This window comes from Megascapheus bottae, chromosome 1 (genome assembly GCF_031878675.1).
Source record: "Megascapheus bottae isolate mThoBot1 chromosome 1, mThoBot2.hap1, whole genome shotgun sequence".
In the NCBI taxonomy this organism is placed as follows: domain Eukaryota; kingdom Metazoa; phylum Chordata; class Mammalia; order Rodentia; family Geomyidae; genus Megascapheus; species Megascapheus bottae.
This window is the reverse complement of record NC_143509.1, coordinates 39,174,665-39,196,361: the sequence shown is the minus strand read 5'-3', so window position 1 is coordinate 39,196,361 and position 21,697 is coordinate 39,174,665. Positions and strand designations below refer to the sequence as shown.

The 21,697-nt window shown below is 43.0% G+C and overlaps 1 protein-coding gene across 1 annotated transcript in view; it reads right to left on the bottom strand.

Annotated features, from left to right (window-relative positions):
* The window catches only part of Usp13 (ubiquitin specific peptidase 13), a 131,021-nt gene extending 111,225 nt beyond the window's left edge, over positions 1-19,796 (bottom strand). The window contains exon 1 of the mRNA XM_090342477.1: positions 19,554-19,796. Within this exon, the coding sequence (XP_090198603.1) occupies positions 19,554-19,721 (168 nt within the window). The 5' untranslated portion in view covers positions 19,722-19,796. The remainder of the gene's footprint in view (positions 1-19,553) is intronic.
* Between the last annotated feature and the right edge of the window lie 1,901 nt (positions 19,797-21,697).

Sequence of the window (21,697 nt, the reverse complement as noted above, 5' to 3'; positions counted from 1 at the left end):
CACAGCTGAATTCTATAAGGTCTTCAAAGCAGGGCTCACACCAATACTCCTCAAGCTCTTCAACGAAATTGAAAATGAAGGTTCTTTACCAAACTCATTCTATGAAGCCAGTATAACCCTCATCCCCAAACCAGAGAGAGATGCATCAAAGAAAGAGAACTATAGACCTATTTCTTTGATGAACTTGGATGCAAAACTTCTCAACAAAATACTGGCCAACCGTCTACAACAACTCATCAAAAAAATTATACACTATGATCAAACAGGACTCATCACAGGAAGGCAAAGCTGGTTCAACATGCAAAAATCAATTAATATAATTCATCACATCAACAGGAGCAAGGACAAAAATCACATGATTGTCTCAATAGATGCAGAAAAGGCATTTGACAAGATCCAACACCCCTTTATGTTTAAAGCTCTGGAGAAACTAGGAATCCGTGGAACATTCCTCAATATAATAAAGGCTGTGTATTACAAACCCACAGCTAGTATTATACTTAATGGCGAAAAGCTAAAGGCATTCCCTCTAAAATCAGGAACGAGACAAGGATGCCCACTCTCTCCACTCCTCTTTAACATAGTATTAGAATTCCTAGCCAGTGCAATAGTGAAAAGCAAGCTTAAAGGGGATCCAAGTAGGGAAAGAGGAAGTAAAACTTTCCCTCTTTGCAGATGACATGATTCTGTATTTAAAGAATCCTATAGACTCCACTCTCAAGCTTCTTGAGCTGATTGAAAACTTTGGAAGGGTAGCAGGCTATAAAATTAACCCTCAAAAATCAACTGCCTTCCTCTACGACAACAGTGAGAGGAACGAGGCAACAATCAGAAAAGCAAATCCTTTTGCAATAACCTCTAAGAAAATAAAGTACCTAGGAATTAGCTTAACTAAGAACGTAAAGGACCTTTTTGATGAAAACTTTAAAACCTTGAAAAGGGAAATTAAAGCAGAACTAGGGAAATGGAAAAACCTTCCATGGTCCTGGATTGGAAGAATCAACATCGTGAAAATGAAAATCTTGCCAAGGGCTATCTACAAATTCAATGCAATACCCATCAACATACCAATGTCATTCTTTAAAGAAATAGAAGAGGCAATCCAAAATTTCATATGGAATAATAAAAGACCCCGTATAGCAAAAACACTTCTTAGCAGAAAAAACAGCACAGGAGGAATTTCAATACCAAACTTTAGACTCTTGCAGAGCTATAATTTCAAAGAGCTTGGTACTGGCACAAGAACAGGCCTAAAGACCAATGGAATAGAACTGAGGACCCAGATATTAAACCACAGACCTATGGCCACCTAATCTTTGACAAGGGAGCCAAAAAAATAGAATGGAAGAAAGATAGCCTCTTCAACAAGTTGTGCTGGCAGAACTGGTTAAGCATCTGCAGAAAACTAAACGTGGATCCTTCTTTGTCACCCTACACTAGACTTAACTCCAAATGGATCAAAGACCTGGAGGTAAAAGCTGACACACTGAAAACTTTACAACAAGGAATAGGACATACACTAAACCTCCTAGCCCAGGTCGAAACTTTCTTAATAAGGACCAAGAATCACAACAAATCAGAGAAAGGCTGGATAAGTGGGACTGCATTAAACTGCAGAGTTTTGTATGGCAAAGGACATAGCTAGTAAATTAATTAGGAAGCCTACAGAGTGGGAGAAGATCTTCACCAACCAAACAACAGACAAAGGCCTCATATCTAAAATATATCAACAACTAAAAAAATTGAATCACTCCAAAACTAATCTCCAAAGTAACAACCATCCCATTAAAAGATGGGCCAAAGACTTAAAGAGAGTCTTCTCTGAAGAAGAAACAAAAATGGTCCATAGACACATCTCTGGTCATAAAAGAAATGCAAATCAAAACAACTCTAAGATTCCACCTCACTCCCGTTAGAATGGCCAGGATCAAGAAATCTAATAACAACAGATGCTGGAGGGGATGTGGCCAGGAGGGATCACTACTACACTGTTGGTGGGAGCGCAAACTCGTTCAACCACTATGGAAAGCAGTATGGCAGTTCCTCAAAAGGCTAAACATAGACCCTATGTCCCAGCAATTCCACTACTTGGCATTTACCCAATTGTCCAGAAACTAGGGCATACGAAATCCACTAGCACAACAATGTTCATTGCAGCATTACTCACCATAGCAACGATATGGAACCAACCTAGCTGTCCCTCAGTTGAGGAATGGATCAACAAGATGTGGTATTTATACACAATGGAATTCTATGCTGCTGTCAGAAAGAATGACATCGCCCCATTTGTTAGGAAATGGAAAGACTTAGAAAAAATCATATTAAGTGAAGTAAGCCAGACTCAAAGGAACTTAGGCTCAATGGTTTCCCTCATTTATCATAATCAGTAGAAACCTTGGGCTCTACTAGCAGAGATTTGCAATAGAGCAAAACCTTGATACATAAGGCCATTTAGCATGAAGCTAACTGAATGGACCTCTAGGATATTGAAACAAAAGCCATATAATGAATGATTGTTGTCCTTAATGTACTATGTTATCTCTCATCTCTTTTGCTGTCCCTTGGTTATCTCATATTGTTACAGTATCTCACTTTGTTATCTGATATATTGGATATATTTGTATTTGGTTACTTGAAATTGTATAGGGAAGGGGGGAAAACTAAGATTGGGGGCTGGGGAAGAGCGTAATGGGGACCAAGACATGTGAAAGGGTATCAATGTATGTGAATTAATGCACCTTCTATCTGGCAAATATCATGTAACCCTTTTATTAATTACAATAAAAATATTTTTAAAAAAAAGAAATATTCATTGTAATTGAAAAAATAAAGACAACACTCATTTGAATAATAAATGTTTTTAAAAGCTTTTCAGTTAAAATATTTGTGTAGGCCTATAGACACTTAAACAAATGTAGGGGGCTGGGAGTTGGGCCTAGTGGTGGAGTGCTTGCCTAGCATGCACGAAGACCCGGGTTCGATTCTTTGGTACCACATATTTAGAAAAAGCCGGAAGTGGTGCTGAGGCTCAAGTGGTGGAGGTCTAGCCTTGAGAAAAATCCAAGGACAGTGCTCAGGCCCTGAGCTTACGCCCAGGACTAGAAAAAAAAAAAAAGAAATGCTAGACATCTCTGGCCATAAAAGAAATGCAAATCAAAACAACTCTCTAAGATTCCACCTCACTCCAGTCAAAATTCCATTATCTAATAACAACAGATGCTGGAGGGGATGTGGCCTGGAGGGATCACTACTACACTGTTGATAGGAGTATAAACTCGTTCAACCACTATGGAAAGCAGTATGGCAGTTCCTCAAATGACTAAACATAGAGCTCCCCTATGACCCAGCAATTCCACTACTTGGCATTTACCCAATCATCCAGAAACAAGGGCATACTAAATCCACTAGCACAACCATGTTCACTGCAGCACTATTTACCATAGCAAAGATATGGAACCAACCCAGATGCCCCTCAGTTAATGAGTGGATCAACAAGATGTGGCATTTATACACAATGGAATTCTATGGTGCTCTCAGAAAGAACGACACTGCCCCATTTGTAAGGAAATGGAAAGACCAGGAAAACATCATATTAAGTGAAGTAAGCCAGACTCAAAGGAACATAGGCTCAATGGTTTCCCTTATTAGTAATAATTAGTACATACCTAGGACTCTCCTAGCAGAGTAATACAATAGCTCAAAACCTAGATACATAAGGCCATATAGGATGAGGCTAAATGAAATGACCTCCAGGATATAGAAACAAAAGCCATATAATGAGTGATTGTTGTCCTTAATGTGCTATGTTATCTCTCATCTCTTTTGTTGTCCCTTGGTTATCTCATATTGCTATAGTATCTCACCTGGTTATCTGGTATATTGTATATTTGCATATTTGGTTATTTGAAGTGGGATAGGGAAGGGAGGAAAATAAGATGAAGGGCAGGGGTATGGGGAGGAAAATGGGCACCAATACATGAGAAAGGGTATCAATGTTTGTGAAGTAAAGCACCTTCTATCTGGTGAATATAATATAACCCTTCTATTTATTACAATAAAAAATATATGGAAAAAGGGGGGAAAAGAACATAAGAGAATGAGCACTACAAAAAAATGTTTGTATAATCATAACCCTTAACAAAAAATATTGTATCACCTTGGTTATTCTCATGTTGTTACAGTATTTTACCTTGTTATCTGATATATTGTATATATGTTTATTTGTTTATTTGGAATAAGATAGGGGAAGGGGAAAACAAGATGAGGGGAGGGAATGGGGAGAGGGAAATGGGGAGAGGAACGTGAGAAGGGATATCAATGTGTGTGAAGTAATGCACCATCTATCTGATGAATATAACTGTAACCCTTCTATTAATTACAATAAAAAATATTGCATCATTGTAACAGCCAGTCATTTATGAAGTCCATTAAATGATGTACCAAATCAAATAATTCAAACCAAACGATTCACCAGGGAAAAAATTTTCTAATAAAAGTCCTAAATAATCATCAACTAGCTCTGTGGATTAAGGCAGGTTGCCATAGCAATCTTTGAGCTCTGATGTTTTATAAACAAAACTCTATCCAGGGCTCTAGGAAATTGAAGAAAATGGAACACATTACAGTGCTTTCTGTGTCATGTAACATCACATAAATATTGGTCATTAATTGTTATGAAGTAATTATCATTACCCTATCATTTTAATGATTTTATAATAAATGAATCCAACAGCCTCACAGAATAGAGAGTAAGAAATATTCATCTGAGCCAGGTATGGAGGGCTATACAATAACCTTAGCTAAAATCTGGGGCCATGAGTGTGGCCTAGTGGTAGAGTGCTTGCATGAAGCCTTGGGTTCGAGTCCTTGGTACCACATACACAGAAAAAGACAGAACCTGATTCTGTGGCTCAAGTCATAGAGCTCTAGCCTTGAGAAAGCCCAAGAGCAGTGCCCATGTTGTGACTTCAAGCCCCAGGACTGGCAAAAATAAAAATAAAAAAAGCAAACCTAGGATCTGAGGATCACAGTTCAAGGCCAGCCTGGACAAAAAAAAAGTCTATGACACCAATTTCCAGTTAATCAGCAAAATGCCAGAAGTACAGTTGTGGTAGATTAACGGCTTTGAATAAAAAAGCCAAGCAAGAGCATGAGGCCCTGAATTCAAGCATCAGTACCACCAACACAGAATAAAAGAGGAAAGGGAAAGAGAAAGAGAAAGGGAAAAGGAAAGGGAAAGAGAAGGGAAGAGAAGGATGGATCTGTCAAATTTAGGCAACTAGTAGAAGAACCAAGAAGTTAATATCTAAAGAAGAAAATATATTCAAGAACAGCGTCTTTTAAAGAACCATATATAATTGCTCTGTAATACAAGAGTTCATGAAATAATAACCAGGATAACAAGTCTTTCATAATTTCCTTACTAAGGAATTGGATATAAATTGGGTATGCCAAACATGCATATCCAATTTAGAGATACTGTTGTCACAAAATTCTTAAGGAAAAAGAAGGGGGTTTGGACATGTGGAGAGAAATGGCTACATAGGAAAGGTTTCTATTATAGACATCGTCTTCAGACATGCAGACTGCCTCTGAAGCAAAGATGTCTCTTCTCGCTGCCAGCCCTGCAATGATGGCCCAAACACATGCTTGGATATGCCTGCACCATGAAGCTGATGCCATAGTATGGAAATACTTTCTGGTGCTTTACCTCTTGGCAGTAGAAGCTCATAGACCATGCACAGCACTGCAGGGATCATCAGTAGGCACCCATGCTGGTGTCCTCCCAGCCATACACACTCCCTACATCCCACAATAGCTGGTCACTGCCCTTGACCTTCATGCCTACATCTCCTGGTACAGTCCCCATCTAATTGTCCTTGACACCAGATCCATTTTCACTCCCCTATTGTCATTACCTTCACAAACAGAACTGCAGTCACTCCTGGAGGGCGGGCAAACTTGTGCCATGTTCCTTATTGATACCCCCAAAATCAGTCCCTGCTACACAGCAAGAGCAAGCATGTGCGGAATGAATGAAGACTTCTGTGTCATTCTGATAGACAGTGATGGTCACCCAAGGAAAGATCGTGAGGAAGAAACCAAAGATCACAACCAAAACCCATCGCAACTGTACCTTCAACTCTCAGCTTACGTAGTCCACCAGGGTGATACAGTCACAGGACTGATTTTGAGGATCCCACCTACCTAAGGAGCAGGGAAAGGTTTCCTTCTAGCCTAGAGTGGGTCAAGGACCATTTCCTTGGACAGTAAAGCGTTAACCTGCGCTGCCCACAACACAGTCCCTAAAGGTTACAAGTGATTCTGCTCCCTTCTCCTAGTCTTGCTACACTATCTCTCTAACCTCAGCTCTGAGGTTAGATAAATGACTATATCTAAGACTAGGAATTTCTCTGACAACCTCAGTAAGAATTCAAACTCAAAAGCTAATCATTCTCACCCTAAAAAGGACCCATTTTCAGTCTGTTGAAAGTATGTTCCTTTCCTATCACTTCCACTACATTCCAGCCTTGCTGGCAAGATACAATCAATACTGATTAGCTGAGCTGACAGTTCCACACTCAGTCTCACAGTTTACTCCCTCCTTCCTCCCTCCTCCCCTTACCATTCTCTCAGTGCCCCACACACTGCTTTAAAGCCTTTGATGTAACTACATAATGAGAATCATGAAAATTCAGTGAGAAGCCATGCATAGAGAAACTGCCTAAGGTGAGACGGGGAATGAGAAGACTAGCTTTACAGGTTTGTCAGGCTGAAGTCACTCTTAGCCCCAGTCGCAGTAGTACCAGACCTCAAGTGTTCCTCAGGCTAGCAGCTGACAACATCACCCCGACTCTACCCACGTCCTACTTTCAGGGGCGCCCCACTCAGCAATGAATGACCAAGATGTACTTCTTTCTAATACCTTAAGTAAGATCTAGTGATCATTTTCATAACGTACCAAAAGGAAACTTTATAAAAATTCAAGACTGTCTTGTGACACCACACATCCCAAGGAAGTTTAAGGAAAAAAATTGGTGGGAGCGCTGCAGAGATTTTCCTTGGCAACTCCTCGAGCCCATAATCAAAGCAAATGGAACAGAAGCAGCAGCAGAAGCCTATGTGGAGGCTAAGATCTGAGGATGGCAGTTTAAAGTTGGCTAGGAGAGGAAAAGTTGGTAAGACTCTTAGCTCTAACTAACCACCAAAAAGCAGAAAGTGGACCTGTGGCTCAAGGGGTACAGCACCAACCCTGAGTGAAAAAACTAATGGACAGTGCCCAGGGTCTGAGTTCAAGCCCCCAGTACAACACACACACACGCACACGCATGCACTCTCGTGTATACTCACACACAAAGAAGCCTATGCATCAATACATTTCAACATAAACACATATGCATATGCATATGCATAGCTGTTTATTATTACTTTCATTGTATCACTCTACATACTACCCAAAAGTAATATCAAGAACAAGGGTAAAGTTACTGCTTATTTTTTTCCCATTCCTTCACACATTCTGCTTTTGAAAAAATTTCATTATATTTAAGAAGTTATACAAAGCAGCTGCCATTTTACAAAGCAGTTTGGGAACACAAGGCCATCTTGACCAATGCCGCCCCTTTCAACATTCTCATCTTACCAAAGTCGCTTCTTTTCTATTTTCTGCTATTTAAACCAATGTTAAAAGATTCCTAAGTATAAAGGTCAAGGTTAGATGTTTCAGAGGAGCAAACTAAGAGTCATTTTCAGTAAAAATACATTGCACTGTCAACCAGTGAGTGTTCAGAGAACTCTGTTTACAATGGTGTTTTCTTGGAGACCAGCCTGCCAGGGCAGGAAGGGAGAGTGAGCACATTGGAGCTAGCTACCAATGTACTCAGGAAACAGGGTCACTGCATAACACTGTTCTCCTAACGACAAAACAGTGGCTCCCGTGGAAAACAAGTAGCCACTGACGCAAGGAGCAAGAAGAGGTAGAGAGAACCACCACCAGCCCACATTCGGGACAAAGCACACACGAACACCACAGGAAGACTGTCTTACAAAGGAGACAAAAGGGACAAGGACAGAGAATTTTCAACAACAAGCACTATTCAAAAGAAGAAGAACAAATAAGAAGACACTAACCAAATTACTTACTTGAATCCATGAAATTCGAAAGCCACCTGAATGCTTAATAATTTCTAGTACATCCATGAAATATAACAATCATCAGTCATTAAAATTGTATGGATGAACATTTATTGATAAGAATTATGGACATGATATTTCTGGGGTGAAGAAAGCAAGTAATATGACCTTATAAAATAAACGGCATGTACATTCTGCCTTCAAATAATATCTCCGGATGAGGAGATGCTATGGGAACTTTTTTTCCTTCATGTTGTATTTTGTCATTTTTTTAACTAATATTCAGAAATAAAGATTTGGGGATTTTCTTTTTATTGAACTTAGGACCTGGATGCTGTCCTTGAGATTTTGCTCAAGGCTAGTGCTCTACCACTTAGGCCACATCTTTACTTCTGCCTTTTTTTTTTTCTTTGTCTGAGGTAGTTAATTGGAGATAAGAGTCTCACAGACTTTTCTGCCCAGACTGGCTTCAAACTGCATCCTCAGATCTCAGCCTTCTCAATAGCTAGTACTACAAGTGTGAGCCCCTGCCATCTGGCCTGTTGTTGTTTGGAGTTTATTTTGATTTAAAAATAAATACATATTTTCTTAATTGAATATATTTAGAGACCAAATCTATGTACATGGAATATGACAATCTTTTCCTGTTCTCTTTTCTTGATCTTGGCCCACCCTGGCTTCAGCAACCCAACCACAGAGCCACTTGCATGTACATAGTCCTGCAACTCAAAGCAGAGAGTATGGTCAAAATAGTTAAAGACTGCCTTGTTGTAGCTAAAGTACTTGGGAACACAAGTTTAAAAAAAAATAAGAGATGATAAGGAGGGAGGTAGAAAAGACTGTGCCAACAACTGAGGGAAAAAAAATGAAACATCAAGGACACTGGTCTGCAGCTGGAAGTCATCTCTATCTGCAAGAGGGGTGACTGGTGTGGAATGTGGTAAAGTGCTGTAGAGAGGCCTCATAGTCCTATTCATGGGACAAGAGAAAGTGTGTCTGGCAGAAATGGATGTGTCCCTCTGCATTCCAGCAGGACCACGGAGATGCAAGGTTGGTGCACTAATGCTAACAACAACCTTAGAAAGGGAGAAATAAGGAAGAAACTTATAGGGGATAACTTCTAGTGAAGGTGAGAATACAGAAACCTGGGGGATTAGATTCTTTATAAAGCTGGAAAATAAAGTCTGAGGGGTGATATCTTCAGCATGAGGATTGGATAAGGAGAAAAACAAGAGTGCCCAAGTTAAGAGTAAAGAAAATATGCCCAAAAAAATTCAGAAGAACTCTGAGAAGATGGCAGGTTGCTAGAGGAACATAAAAGAGGAGGTAATGGCATAGAAGAGGCCTCCTGGAAGGGGTCTCCCATGGACAAGGAAAGAGCTAAGCTTTTTTTTTTTTTTTTCCAGTCCTGGGGCTTGAACTCAGGGCCTGAGCACTATCCTTGAGCTTTCTCAAAGCTAGCACTCTGTCACTTGAGCTGCAGCACCTTTTCCAGCTTTTCTGAGTATGTGGTACCCAGGAATCGAACCCAGGGCTTTGTGCATGCTGGGAAGGTACTCTACCACTAGATCACACTCCTGGCCCAGAGCTAAGCTTTTTTCAAAGGATGCCTTTGCTAAACATTGTTCTGGTTGCTAGGAAAGAATTATGAGCAAGGAATAAAGAAAATACACAGTTAAGAGGCTACTGTGAAGTGTAGATTCACCCTGTAGGACAGAGTAACCACCAGTTTTATGTGGATATTTAAAGTTGAGAAACTAAAATACAGTTTTTCAATTTCACTGGCTACATTTCAGGTACTCCACAGCCACATGTGGCCAGTAAGCATGCTAGTACCCATATTCAGAATAATTTTATCACCACAGAAAGTTCTCCTAAACAGCCCTAGTCTAAACAAGGCCCAATGGTAGCTTATCCTATGGGATGTGACAAGAGCGAAAGGGAACGGGCCTTGTAAAAAGAGAAGGGGACTTGAACAGATTGAGAAGGTAATTATAGGATATCATGCACTGGCCTAGAGCATGGATTACATGATGATTAGAAAAGCATGAGTGAAGGAAAACATAACAAATGGTTAAGTGAGCCAACTCTGCCTACTCCTCCTTTCATCAAGGGACCACTCTACCTTTAATTCAACTGTCGGATCCTTCCATATCTGAAGAGCAGAAGAGCAATAAAGAAAGAACAAATCCCCATTGCATTCTGACTTTTACAACAAACCAGACCAGAGTCTTTAAGTGCAAATGTTAAGTACATGAAGATGAGAAGGGAGGGAGGGGAGAAGGGAGGGAGAGAGGGAGGGGGGAGGAAAGAAGGAAGGAAGGAAAGAAGGAAGGAAGGAAAGAAGGAAGGAAGGAAGGAAGGAAGGAAGGAAGGAAGGAAGGAAGGAAGGAAGGAAGGAAGGAAAAGAAATGTATATAATCCCAGCATGTGGGCCTCTTTGCTAATATTGACAAATCATAGTAGTGAGTATAACATGTTAAGAAAACAATGCATATGTGTTAATGCAGTAACCATTCCTTCAGCATGCTCTGACTTAGAACATTTTCCACCCAGCAGAAAATGCTTACAGCTTGGAGCTGATCAGCCTCATCCAGCCACATGAATTCAAGGTCTCAACAACCAGAGTGTAGCATCACTACAGATTTACTGTTTCATTGAAGCGTTTGCCAATTTTCTTTCTAAGCATAAAAGCAAATCTTCTTTTGGGGTATTTCAGGCAATAAGGGTGTTGTGACTGGAATAGCTAAAGAAAGGATGGAGCAGGATAGGAAAGACAGCTGTTATGATTTTCACAGGGAAAATGGGCAGTATGGATGGAGGCTTGGAGCTGAGTTCCTGTGATCATGCCAACCTACAGCTTTAGCCTACATAAGCAATTTCTGGCTCATATGGGAAGAAGAAGTGTGCCCAGGGGTAATGGTTCACATCACATCTGTAACCCCGCTACTGAAAGATGAAGCCAAGAGGATCTTGGTTAAGATTATCCTGGGCAAAAACTAGCAAAACTCTGACTCAAGAATAAGCTCACTGGTATAGCGCTGCATGAAGAGAATGAGACAGGAAGATCAAGAGTTCAAAGAACTCTTGACAGACATGATGGTTGGACCTGGCCCAAAGCACATGAAAAATAACTAAAGCCAGTGGGGCTGGGAACTTGGTTCAAGTGGTAAAAAGTGTTTATATCAGGAAGCCCAAGATGCTGAGTTCTCCAGTACAGCCATATTAAAATTTGTTTTTCAAAAGGAAAATGCAAAGCAACCTTTCAACATTAAAACCTTTCTTCTCATATGTGTGTGTATGTGTGTGTACGTGTATACACGTGTATATGTGTATGTGTCTGTGTTTGTGCCTGTGTGTGCTGGTATTTGACCTTTAAATCAAAGTCTTGAGTTCTTATTTATAGTTGTGCTCTGCCACTTGAACCACACCTTCAGTTCAGCATTTTGCTGGTTAATTGCACATGGCATCTCAAGGATTTTTCTGCCTAACCTGGCTTTGCACCACAATCCTCTAGATCTCAGCCTACTGAGAAGCCAAGATTACACGTATGAGCCACTGGTGACTCACACCATCATTTCTTATTTTCATTAGACTTGAGAAAAAAATGGTTTTCTTGTAAATAATGCATCTGCAAGGATATAGTTCAGTTGAAGAAGTAGTAAACATGAAGAGTAAGTTTCCAGGCTATCCCATAAAAGCCCACAACTGCGAGCTTGTAAATAGTCCAAAGAGCTGCCTCTGCGGCCATCAAATACGTTAGAACTATGGCCTCTAACTGTGGGCAGAGTTTCATACAGGAATACCAAATACATGCTGTGTCCCTTCGACAAGATCCTAGAAATTCCACATCCTCTTCTTGGAGAAATCACTTTGCCCATCCCCAGGAAAATGGAATGTCTCTTCTGCCACAGATTTTGTGGCTAGACAACAAGGAATAATAACAGTAATGTTTCATGGACAGCCATGATGGCAGCACCACCACCCCCACCCCACCTGCAAGACAGGTACTAGACAGGAGAGGATTCATGCTTAGATAAATTCAGTAAAATTAAAGCATCTAATGAAGTCACATGGCCTCTAAGTAGTACAAGTGGAGTGAACTGAAGCCAGACCAATCTGGCCCTCTCAGGCTGCCTAGTGCTTCGAAGAAGCAGATGTCATTTTGGTGACAGGAGACAGGTGGGTGTCTGTCGGCAAGCAAAGCCATCTTCATGTGGGCTTGGAGAAAGGAGCAGTGTCTTCTTTTATTTTTTTTCCAGGCCATTTCATTCAAGGGAAGCAGGAGGAGCAGGCAAAGGAAAGCCAACCCCTGCAAGAGAGTGGCCTGTCCCAGGCACTCTGCCAGTTTTCCTGCAGTGGGAACAAAGGAAAGACATCCATTCCCCCCACTCCCAACCCCCAAGCTTCCAAGGTCAGACAGCTGGAGTCTGGGAGGTATCAGCTCCTGGCTGTCTGCTCCTAGGCAAAGACACTTTTCAAGGCCCAAAGGTTGTTGGGCTCAGAGGACAACCAATGCTGGTCAACTTGTATCCAGAAACTAAACTAGGAGAATGGAGAGACTGTCCACCCTGAGGCTCCTTCCAAAGCTCCAGACTGGAGAGAGCCAATGGTAGTACCTCCCACAAAAGACCATCCAAAGGAACAATTCGGCAATCTTACTCCAAAAACTAACATGTGGATTAATTATATCACCCACCATTCTATACTTACCTCCTACTCCTCCAGCCCCCACCCTGCCCACACAGCCTCCCTAGCACTCAATTCAATATTTAGGACCTCTGGCTCCCTTGTCTCCTGTCCAATTAACGCACTAGTTCCATTACCAGACCACCAAAGCCATTTCTTTCTCTTCTTGCTCTTTCCTGAATTCAGAGCTTTGAACTCTTGCTAAGCTTGCTTGCTTCCAGATGGCATTCCACCAAGCATCCAGCCCAATTTTGTGTTAGTTAGTTAGCACCTTGGACTTTGAACCGTAATCCTCCTATCTCAGCTTCCTAAATTAGTAGGATTACAGGCATCAGCTCCCAGCGTCCGCCTCACTAAGCCTATGTCTAATTGTTGCTAAGAGCATCACTACCTTCAACAGCCAGGCCCAAAGAAGTGACAGGCACAGTAATAACAATACTTGGTTTGATTAGTAGGACGTTCTCATAATTTCACCTCACTTGGAAGAAACTTCAGCCTCTTGGCCAATCATCATATACATGTACAAAGGATTTACTCTAGATTAATTTTATTTTATGAAACATGTATTTCCAACTATCATGGCTTGTGTTGACCTGTTCAAACTTCTGATTCATGGAGGAAATACTTTCCTAGGCTCCTATCCCAGCTCTAGAGTTTATCTGCAACTTGAGTCAATCAGAGGGAAGATAAGAAATATGTGCTGGCCATTGCTTCCTTCAAAATGGAGAAAAGATCAGAATAGCACAACCATGGGACCCACTGCCCTCAAATAGAAGAAGAGCACACAAATGGCCCTCAAATGGAAGAGCTACTTACTATTCCAGAGTAAACTGGGGACTACCAGATTCCGAATTACAAACCCAGACCATTCAAGTTACTACCTCATCTTTCTCATCTATACTGCATATTTTGAAATGCTATATACTCAAGATGGGTACTTTACCATGGAAGCCACACCTCCACTTCCGGTTTCTTGCTAGTTAATTTGGGATACGAGTCTCATAGACTTTTCAGGCTGGCTTTAAACTGTGACCTTCAGATCTCAGCCTCCTAAGTAATTAGAATTATAGACATGAGTCACAGGGCAGTAGTATATAGCATCTCCAAGACTACAACTCATGAACTCTTCCTTACTTCCCCATTCTTTCACCCACTCTATAGTCTGCCACTACATTGACATCTTTCGACAAACTCTCCATCCAGTTTAGGACCACCACTCAAACTCTACGTGTCATCACCCTACTAGAACAGCTCCTCTCCATTACAGCAGGATCCTCCTAGTTCAACATTTTCTGTGTCCCTCATCTCCCTCTCTATTCCTTATTCCACTCCCAGAGCAGCAGCCATAAATGAGCAAAAGCCCAGTACGTCTAATCTTACCAACACTAGCCTTCATGAACTTCAGAGAAGTCACCTTGCAATAGTCTTCCAGGGAGCCTCCCTCCCAAAATACAGTGTACTCTCTCACATCCAAGCAAAGAAGGCTGCTCACAAATATGCCATCTATCCAGACACCATCCACTGGTCCAGTCCAAAAACTCTTCTACATTTATTGATTATTCCTAGGCATGAAATCTCCATGAACATAGTTTAAGTTATCACAGTGTTAAAACTTCAGTATCCTAGCCAGGCATTATAAGTCCTTGAGACTTTTTATCTCCAAATAACCAAAGGGGGGAGGGGAGGCGGGAACAGAAGTGAGATGGAGCTCAAGTAGTAGAGCATCAGTCTTGAACAGAAAAAGCCCAAGTGAGTGAGTATAAGACTCTGTATTCAAGTCACAGTACACCAGCACACACACACACACACACACACACACACACACACACACATCTTAAATATGATAGTGCTTTAGAATCTATCTGCATGACATATCAGTGGTTAATTATTCCCAACTATGTAAAGTGCCCTTTTTTAAAAAGTCCTTGAGCAAAACTATATCCTGTAACCCCAAAACAACTAAGGGATGATAAACATAAAGATACCCTAAGACTAGCCAGCCCTGGCGGCTTACATCTGTAATCTGAGCTACTGAGATCAGAGGATCGCAGTTCAAAGCCAGCCTGGGTAGAAAAGGCCATGAGATTCTCATCTCCAGTTAACCACCTGAAAACTAGAAGTTGACCTGCAGCTCAAAATGATAGAGCAAAAAAAAAAAATCTCAGGGGCCAGGCCCTAAATTCAAGCCCCCAAACCTCAAACACATAAAACAATGACAAATGAAAGCATATGTACTCCACTATGACAGAAATTCACGTCACATTCTTCCTGCCCATGACTCTGCTTTCTCCCAAATGGTCATATACCCTCTGCCTCTAAAGCACCTACCACGGTGCTAGGTGCACAGTAACCTTTACATGGGGAGTAATACTTGTTGACATTTCCTATTTAATCATGTCACGGGAAGCACATGCTATTTTGCACTTCCATTAACATCTCTAGTCCCAATGTACATTCAGATGCATTAAATTCTTGTCATTGTTGCTTTGTCCTGTTGTTCCACTCATAAAAACTGGCATTCTTGTTCACATCTTCCCTGTGCATCGGGATAAGGGCTATTCTCCACTGATCACTACAATATTGAATATGGCAGAGTAAGTCCTGGCCTACCTCTATAGAGCCCAGCCTCCTATCATCTCCCTGAGTGGCGTGACACAGGGTCACCTCTACAATGCCCCCAGGGGCATTTAGAATCATGCTGCACAAAACACCCAGCATTCTACTATAAGGCTCAAAGTCAACAGAATAAAGAATTCTTACTCTTGAAATAATAGCCAACAATCCCCAGCTTAAGGAACACCAACTTATTCTAAATGAGTCAGCCAAATTCCCTAACTCTTAATTTGCTTCAAAAAGGGATGCTCTTGCTGTGAAATATGTCATCTGTGGATATCTGCGTCTAATATAATAACAACAGCAATATGTAAATGCCGCATTTCAGATGAGGCATACAATTAGAGTAAATAATTACACTTTCCTTGGCTAAACTCTGGAACTTGTGTGTGTGTGTGAGAGAGAGAGGAGAGAGAGAGAGAGAGAGAGAGAGAGAGAGAGAGAGAGAGAGAGAGAGAGAGAGAGAGAGAGAACACGCATGTTGGGGGTAGGGAGGCATATCTGGTTGTGGGGCTCTACCACATTAAGCCTCAGCTTCGCTTCTGGTTTTCTATGGGTTAATCAGAGATAAGAATTTCACAGACTTGGGCCAGGAGTTTGGCCTAGTAGTAGAGTGCTTGCCTAGCATACACGAAGACCCGGGTTCAATTCCTCAGTACCACATACATAGAAAAAACTCGGAAGTGGTGCTGAAGCTCAAGTGGTAGAGCTCTAGCCTTGAGAAAGTCCAAGGACAGTGCTCAGGCCCTGAACCCAAGCCCAGGACCAGCAAAAAAAAAAAAGAATTTCACAGACTTCCCTGCCCAAGCTGGTTTTGAATCACAATCCTCAGATCTCAGCCTCCTGAGGAGTTAGAACTACAGGCATGAACCACTAGCATCCTGCTGAACCTTAGTTTCTAAGGTATGGTGATATACCAGAGACTCTCCAACCAATCTGGGAGGTCAGAATCATTCTTATAGCATGAAATTCTTTGCAGTTTACTCTCATAGTGTACAGTGGCACAGGCTACAAGACAACTGATATCATTACTCCAAGCAATTAATGAAACAACATTGTTCAAATTGTTTAATTTTCTTCCTTTCAGTTTCTCATATGGTAAACATTAAATATAAAAACATATGAAAAGCTCTTTGAAGTGACTTAAAAATATTTGCTATAGCTGGGAGCTGGAGGCTCATACGTATAATCCTAGCTATTCAGAAGACCAAGATCTGAGGATCACAGTTTGAAGCCAGCTCAAGCAGAAAAATATGTGTGACTCTTATCACCAATTAGTCAGAAAAAAAGAAGCCATAAGTGGAGGTGTAGCCCAACTGGTAGAGTTCCTACCTTGAGTGAAAAAGCCAAGCAAGAGAACAAAGCCCTGAGTTCAAACCTCAGTAACTAATACACACACACACACACACACACACACACACACACACACACATACACACATGTATCAGTGTATAACAAAAAGTTGAAAAAAGGAAGTATTTGTACTTTATAATTTATGTTTGTGTTTGCACATGTAATTTCACTTGCCTGAAATGATGGTCTTCTTTATTTTCTACCCATCTTTATCTATGAACATTTTCAGAAGTGTCCAAAGCAAGAACACTTTTTTTTTTTGCACTTTGTTGTTTTTTACCTTTCTCTACCACAGCCCCACTGCACTTGTGAATTTGTTTGGAGGTATGTGACATGAACAAAAGTTTGCACTTTCTTCCTTCCTTCCTTTCTTTCTTTCTTTCTTTTTTTTGACAGTTCTGGGGCTTGAACTAAGAGCCTGAGCACTGTCCTTAGACACTTTTCGCTCAAAGCTAGCACTCTGTCACTTGAGCCATACCACCACTTCCAGTTTTTTCTGGGTATGTGGTACTGGGGAATTGAACCCACAGCTTCATGCCTGCTAGGCAAGCACTCTACTTCTGGCCCACAAACCACCATTTCTGATACTCAAGAAATGTTTATTGAATTCACAACAAAAAAGTTTTTTAAAAAGCACCATAGGGGGGGGAAAAAAAGCACCATAGAGGGAAAGCCTTACATTATCAAGCACTGTGCTTTAAATTATCTGCTTATAAAACCCTTCTTTGTCATCCTCTATTGGAACATACTGATTCATCGGCCTTGTAAAAAAATCTCAATCTTCTCCAAGAAACTACAGCCATAGAAATGAAATCATCATTTTATAGTGGACATCAGCTTCTGGAACAGTTTTTGGCACAAAGAAAGCTCTTCTTTATAATGTGGTAAATGCAATGATAAGTTTGTAGGCAGAACTTCAAGAGAGCAATCCACACCAAACATGAGGTAATTTGTTTTACTCATATTACACATTATGTTATCCCAAAAGACTTTTCTTCCAAGAACTAAGTCTGTGAACTGTTTGTTTGTTTGTTTTTTTATAATTTTTTATTGTAATTAATAAAAGGGTTACATGATATTTGCCAGATAGAAGGTGCATTAATTCACATACATTGATACCCTTTCACATGTTGTTTGTTTGTTAAGATTCACGTTCCTTCCACTCTTAGAGGCAACCTGCCTTGTATAACCTGCCCACATCCTCTGAAAACAGCATTCGCGAAATGTTTTGTGCATCTCAGGATATAACGCTACTTAAAGTAGTGTGATCTACAATACACTAAGTATCTTCTTTTTCTTTCCCTTTTTCTTTCTTCCTTTTTTAACACCACTGCTGGGGCTTGAACTCAGGGCCTAGACATTGTCCCTTAATGCTCTGCTACTTGAGCCACAAGTCCACTTCCAACTTTTTTTGGTAGTTAAGTGGAAGTAAGAGTTTCATGAACTTTCCATCCAGGATGGCTTCCAACTGTGATTCTTACATCTCTGGCTCCTGAGTAACTAAGATTACAGGTATACACTCTTTGGGGCTATTTTAAATTTAAAAACAGGCAATTAACAAATTGTAGATTTTTATCTCCAAATGATATTTTAATAGTATAGAAGGAAAGGAAGCCATAAAAGGGATAATTACGGAGCCCTAAATGTATACCAAACAAAAATAATTCAAAAACAGCTAAACTCATCCCACAAAGTAATAAGGGAAGCCTGGGAACTTTGCCACCAACTTAGGTTATTATTGTTGTTTTGTTGTGGGTTGTGGTTGGTAAAAAACCAACCTCAACTCTATCTTCTACAATAAAACGTGTTAGACTATTGTTGTGAGCTCCACCTCTCCTCCAGTCCCAGCACCGCCCAGTGCATTGAGCTATATAGATACGCGGGGTGACACATGAGACCCAAAGTGGGAGGATAAAAATAACCGGGCCCTCAAAATGACATGATAAACGCCAGACAGCTGAGTCACTTTCAAGCCCATTTTGACTCTTGTAAGGGACCTTTGCCCTCTTGGTGCTTCTCACACATTTATATACAATCAGGCTAGAGTCCCCGCCAACTGCCTGCGATGTGTCCTAAAACTCCCCTCCTTGGGTCTGTGAGCTCAGGACTCAGAACTGAACTTACAATCAGTTACACAGGTGCTGGGCAGCCCGAAGTGACTCACTTGGAAGAGCAAGGGAGAGGGGCTCGGGCAGCCCATCGTGATCCAGTGATCCCCTATTTCTGCTGCCCGAGCGGAGGTTTCTTCGGACATTCTAAGGGCAAGAGAAAGTGGGTAGAGATGGGAAGTGGAGGGAGAGACGCTCCTCGCTCCGGGGGTGGAATTCCTGGGCCAAGCCAGCCTTTCCAGAACGAGCAGCGCGGCGCGCGTCCCGGGGTGGGGACCCGAGCCCACACCTAGCTGCCGGCCCGGGAACCCGCGAGCTCGCAGGCCGTCTGAACTGCGCAGCTCACCGCGGGGAAACTACCTCTCGACCCCACCTGCCGTCCACACGGCGGAGAGGTCGGGGCAGGCTGCTGGGGACCCCCAGGCCCAGGAAGCCTGGCTGGGGCGGCGGAGGCGCCTTCGGCCGCCGCAGCCGTGGGGCGCTCGCACCGTGCCTGCCGACCGGCGGCGGCCCGGAGCCGCTCCCGCGCGGGGAGGAGATCCCGGGCGGCGGCGTGCGGTGCATCTTCGGCCCCAGCCTCACTTCCCGCTGGGGCCGGTGGCTCACACTCGCCCCGGGCCGCCGGCCATGCCTCCCTCCCCGAAGCGCCTCACTTACGGGCGAGTCGTAGGAGAAGGCGCACTCGTTCTTGTAGACCCTGTCCCCGGACCTGGGCACGCGGATCGTGGGCATGTGGGGCACCAGCAACTCGCCGATGTCTCCTGCGGCCATCTTCCTGCTGCCGCTGCCGCCCGGCATGCTGAACAGGGCGCCCCGGCGCTGCATGGCTGCGCACGCTCGAGCCGAGCCCGGCGAGGGCCGTGGCCGGAGCCGGAGCCCTCGGGGTCTACGGGCGGTGGCGGCGCCTGCGGGCGGGTGCCAGTGCGGGCGAGCGGGCGGGCGAACGGAGCGCGGCCGGGGCGGGCGCGGAGAGCGGGCCGCGGGGCGGGCGCGGACACCGGGCCTGGAGCGCGGGGGACGCTGCTATTTTTAATCCAATGGCGAGTCGCCGGCCCAGCTGCAGCGTCAGGCGGGGCGCCGGGGAGCGCCAGCCGCAGCGCGCCTGGGAGGGGGCGCTGGAGGGGGCCGGGCGCTCGGCCCCGCACGGCGGCCGGGGAGTCCCGGACGCGGGGGAGCCCCGGCCGCCCCGCGGGGAGGCAGCGAGGGGGGCGCTCCCGCTGGCCGCCGCCGCGGGGGGCCACCAGGTCGCTTTGGATCCCCAAGGACTGGCTGCCAGGGGACAGTTGCCAGCAGGCCAGCACAAAGAGCAGGGCTGGGAATTTAGGGCTGGGGGAAGCGTCTAGAGCGACTTCTCCAGACCCGGGGTGGGGAGGACGCGATGAGCCACCCCGACGCGGGGCCAAATCCGTCTTTGCGCCCCGCACTTCGGGGTGACCTAAGCCATACCTATCTTGTCACTTTTTAACCCCCCGAAACTTAATAAACGAGGCGAGAATGGAATGGGTCCAGGGAAGAGAGAGGAGATGGGAGTGTGCGTGTGTGCACACATCCGTTTCGGAATCGATCGAGATATATCTGCATCAATGCAGGACTTGCCTTTAGTATTGCCAGGCCAACACTGATTTTTGTGTTTCAGGGCAAGGGAGGCTTTGTATTTTTTTTTCTCTACCGATTTTTAAGGTGCCCAGATCGAACGTTCATTCAGTGGGCCTGGTTTGAGGCTTTTAGGTAGCAACATACATATTTCTGTTTTACTCATCCACCTCCTCAAAATTAACAATGAAGTGGTTTGGAGTGAGGAGTTAACAATTCGCGAACAGAATATGCTTCAAGGCACACTGTCATTTTCTACAAAACAAGGAGGAAGGGTGAGAGGGAAAAAGGAAGAAGGAAGAGAGAGTAAAGAAAGAAACCCCTTCACCACACCTTGATTTCCACTAGGCCAGGGAAGTCGGCAATCTTTGAGATTAATGAAACAGAAATAGGTAAACCAAAAGGATGATTTCCCAACACCCCTGCTGTATCTGCTGCTGAATTTCTGTTACATTCCCAGGTTCTCTCTGGTAAAGCATCTCTGTGATCTAGAACAGACCACACATACTGGTCACTTATGATCCCAGGTTACCTAATGGAAATGGAAAGAGGCTATGAAGCAAAGGGAGAAAAAAATGAAACGTTGTTTTGGATTTATTCTCGCCAGTTTATCATTTTCAAATAGCATCTGTATTTGTTTAGGTTCAATTACAAACAAAAGCAGTACAAAATATTCAAAACTTAAACCTTAATTTTATATTGAATACAAATTACATCAGTGAGGCACAAGTTTTCATCTTTCAGGCTGATAAATATTAAACTGGTCTGAGCTTAAAGAATAGGTCCTTATATACATTGCTGATGGGAATAAAAATAGTACCCATCTGGCCAGGAGTATGGCATGCACAGAGCCATGGCTCAATTCCTCCATACCAAATACAGAAAAAGCTGCTGTGGCTCAAGTGACAGAGCACTAGCCTTGGGCAAAAAAGTGCTCAGGCCCTGAGTTCAAGCCTCATGACTGGCAAAAAAAAAAAAAGTACACATGTGGAAGGAAAATTAATAGCACTCACCATAGTTTTATGTGTGTATACTGTATTCCTAGAAATTCCGTGTGCAGACATTTGTGCCATAGATGTTTGCTGGCCTAATGTTTACAATATCAAGAGGCTAGGAAGTGCTTAAGATATAGAACTGAAAGGATAAATCAGTTAGGACCATGGGGGCGGGGGAGTATGGGCCAGTACCTTGGCCTAGTAAGCAAATCC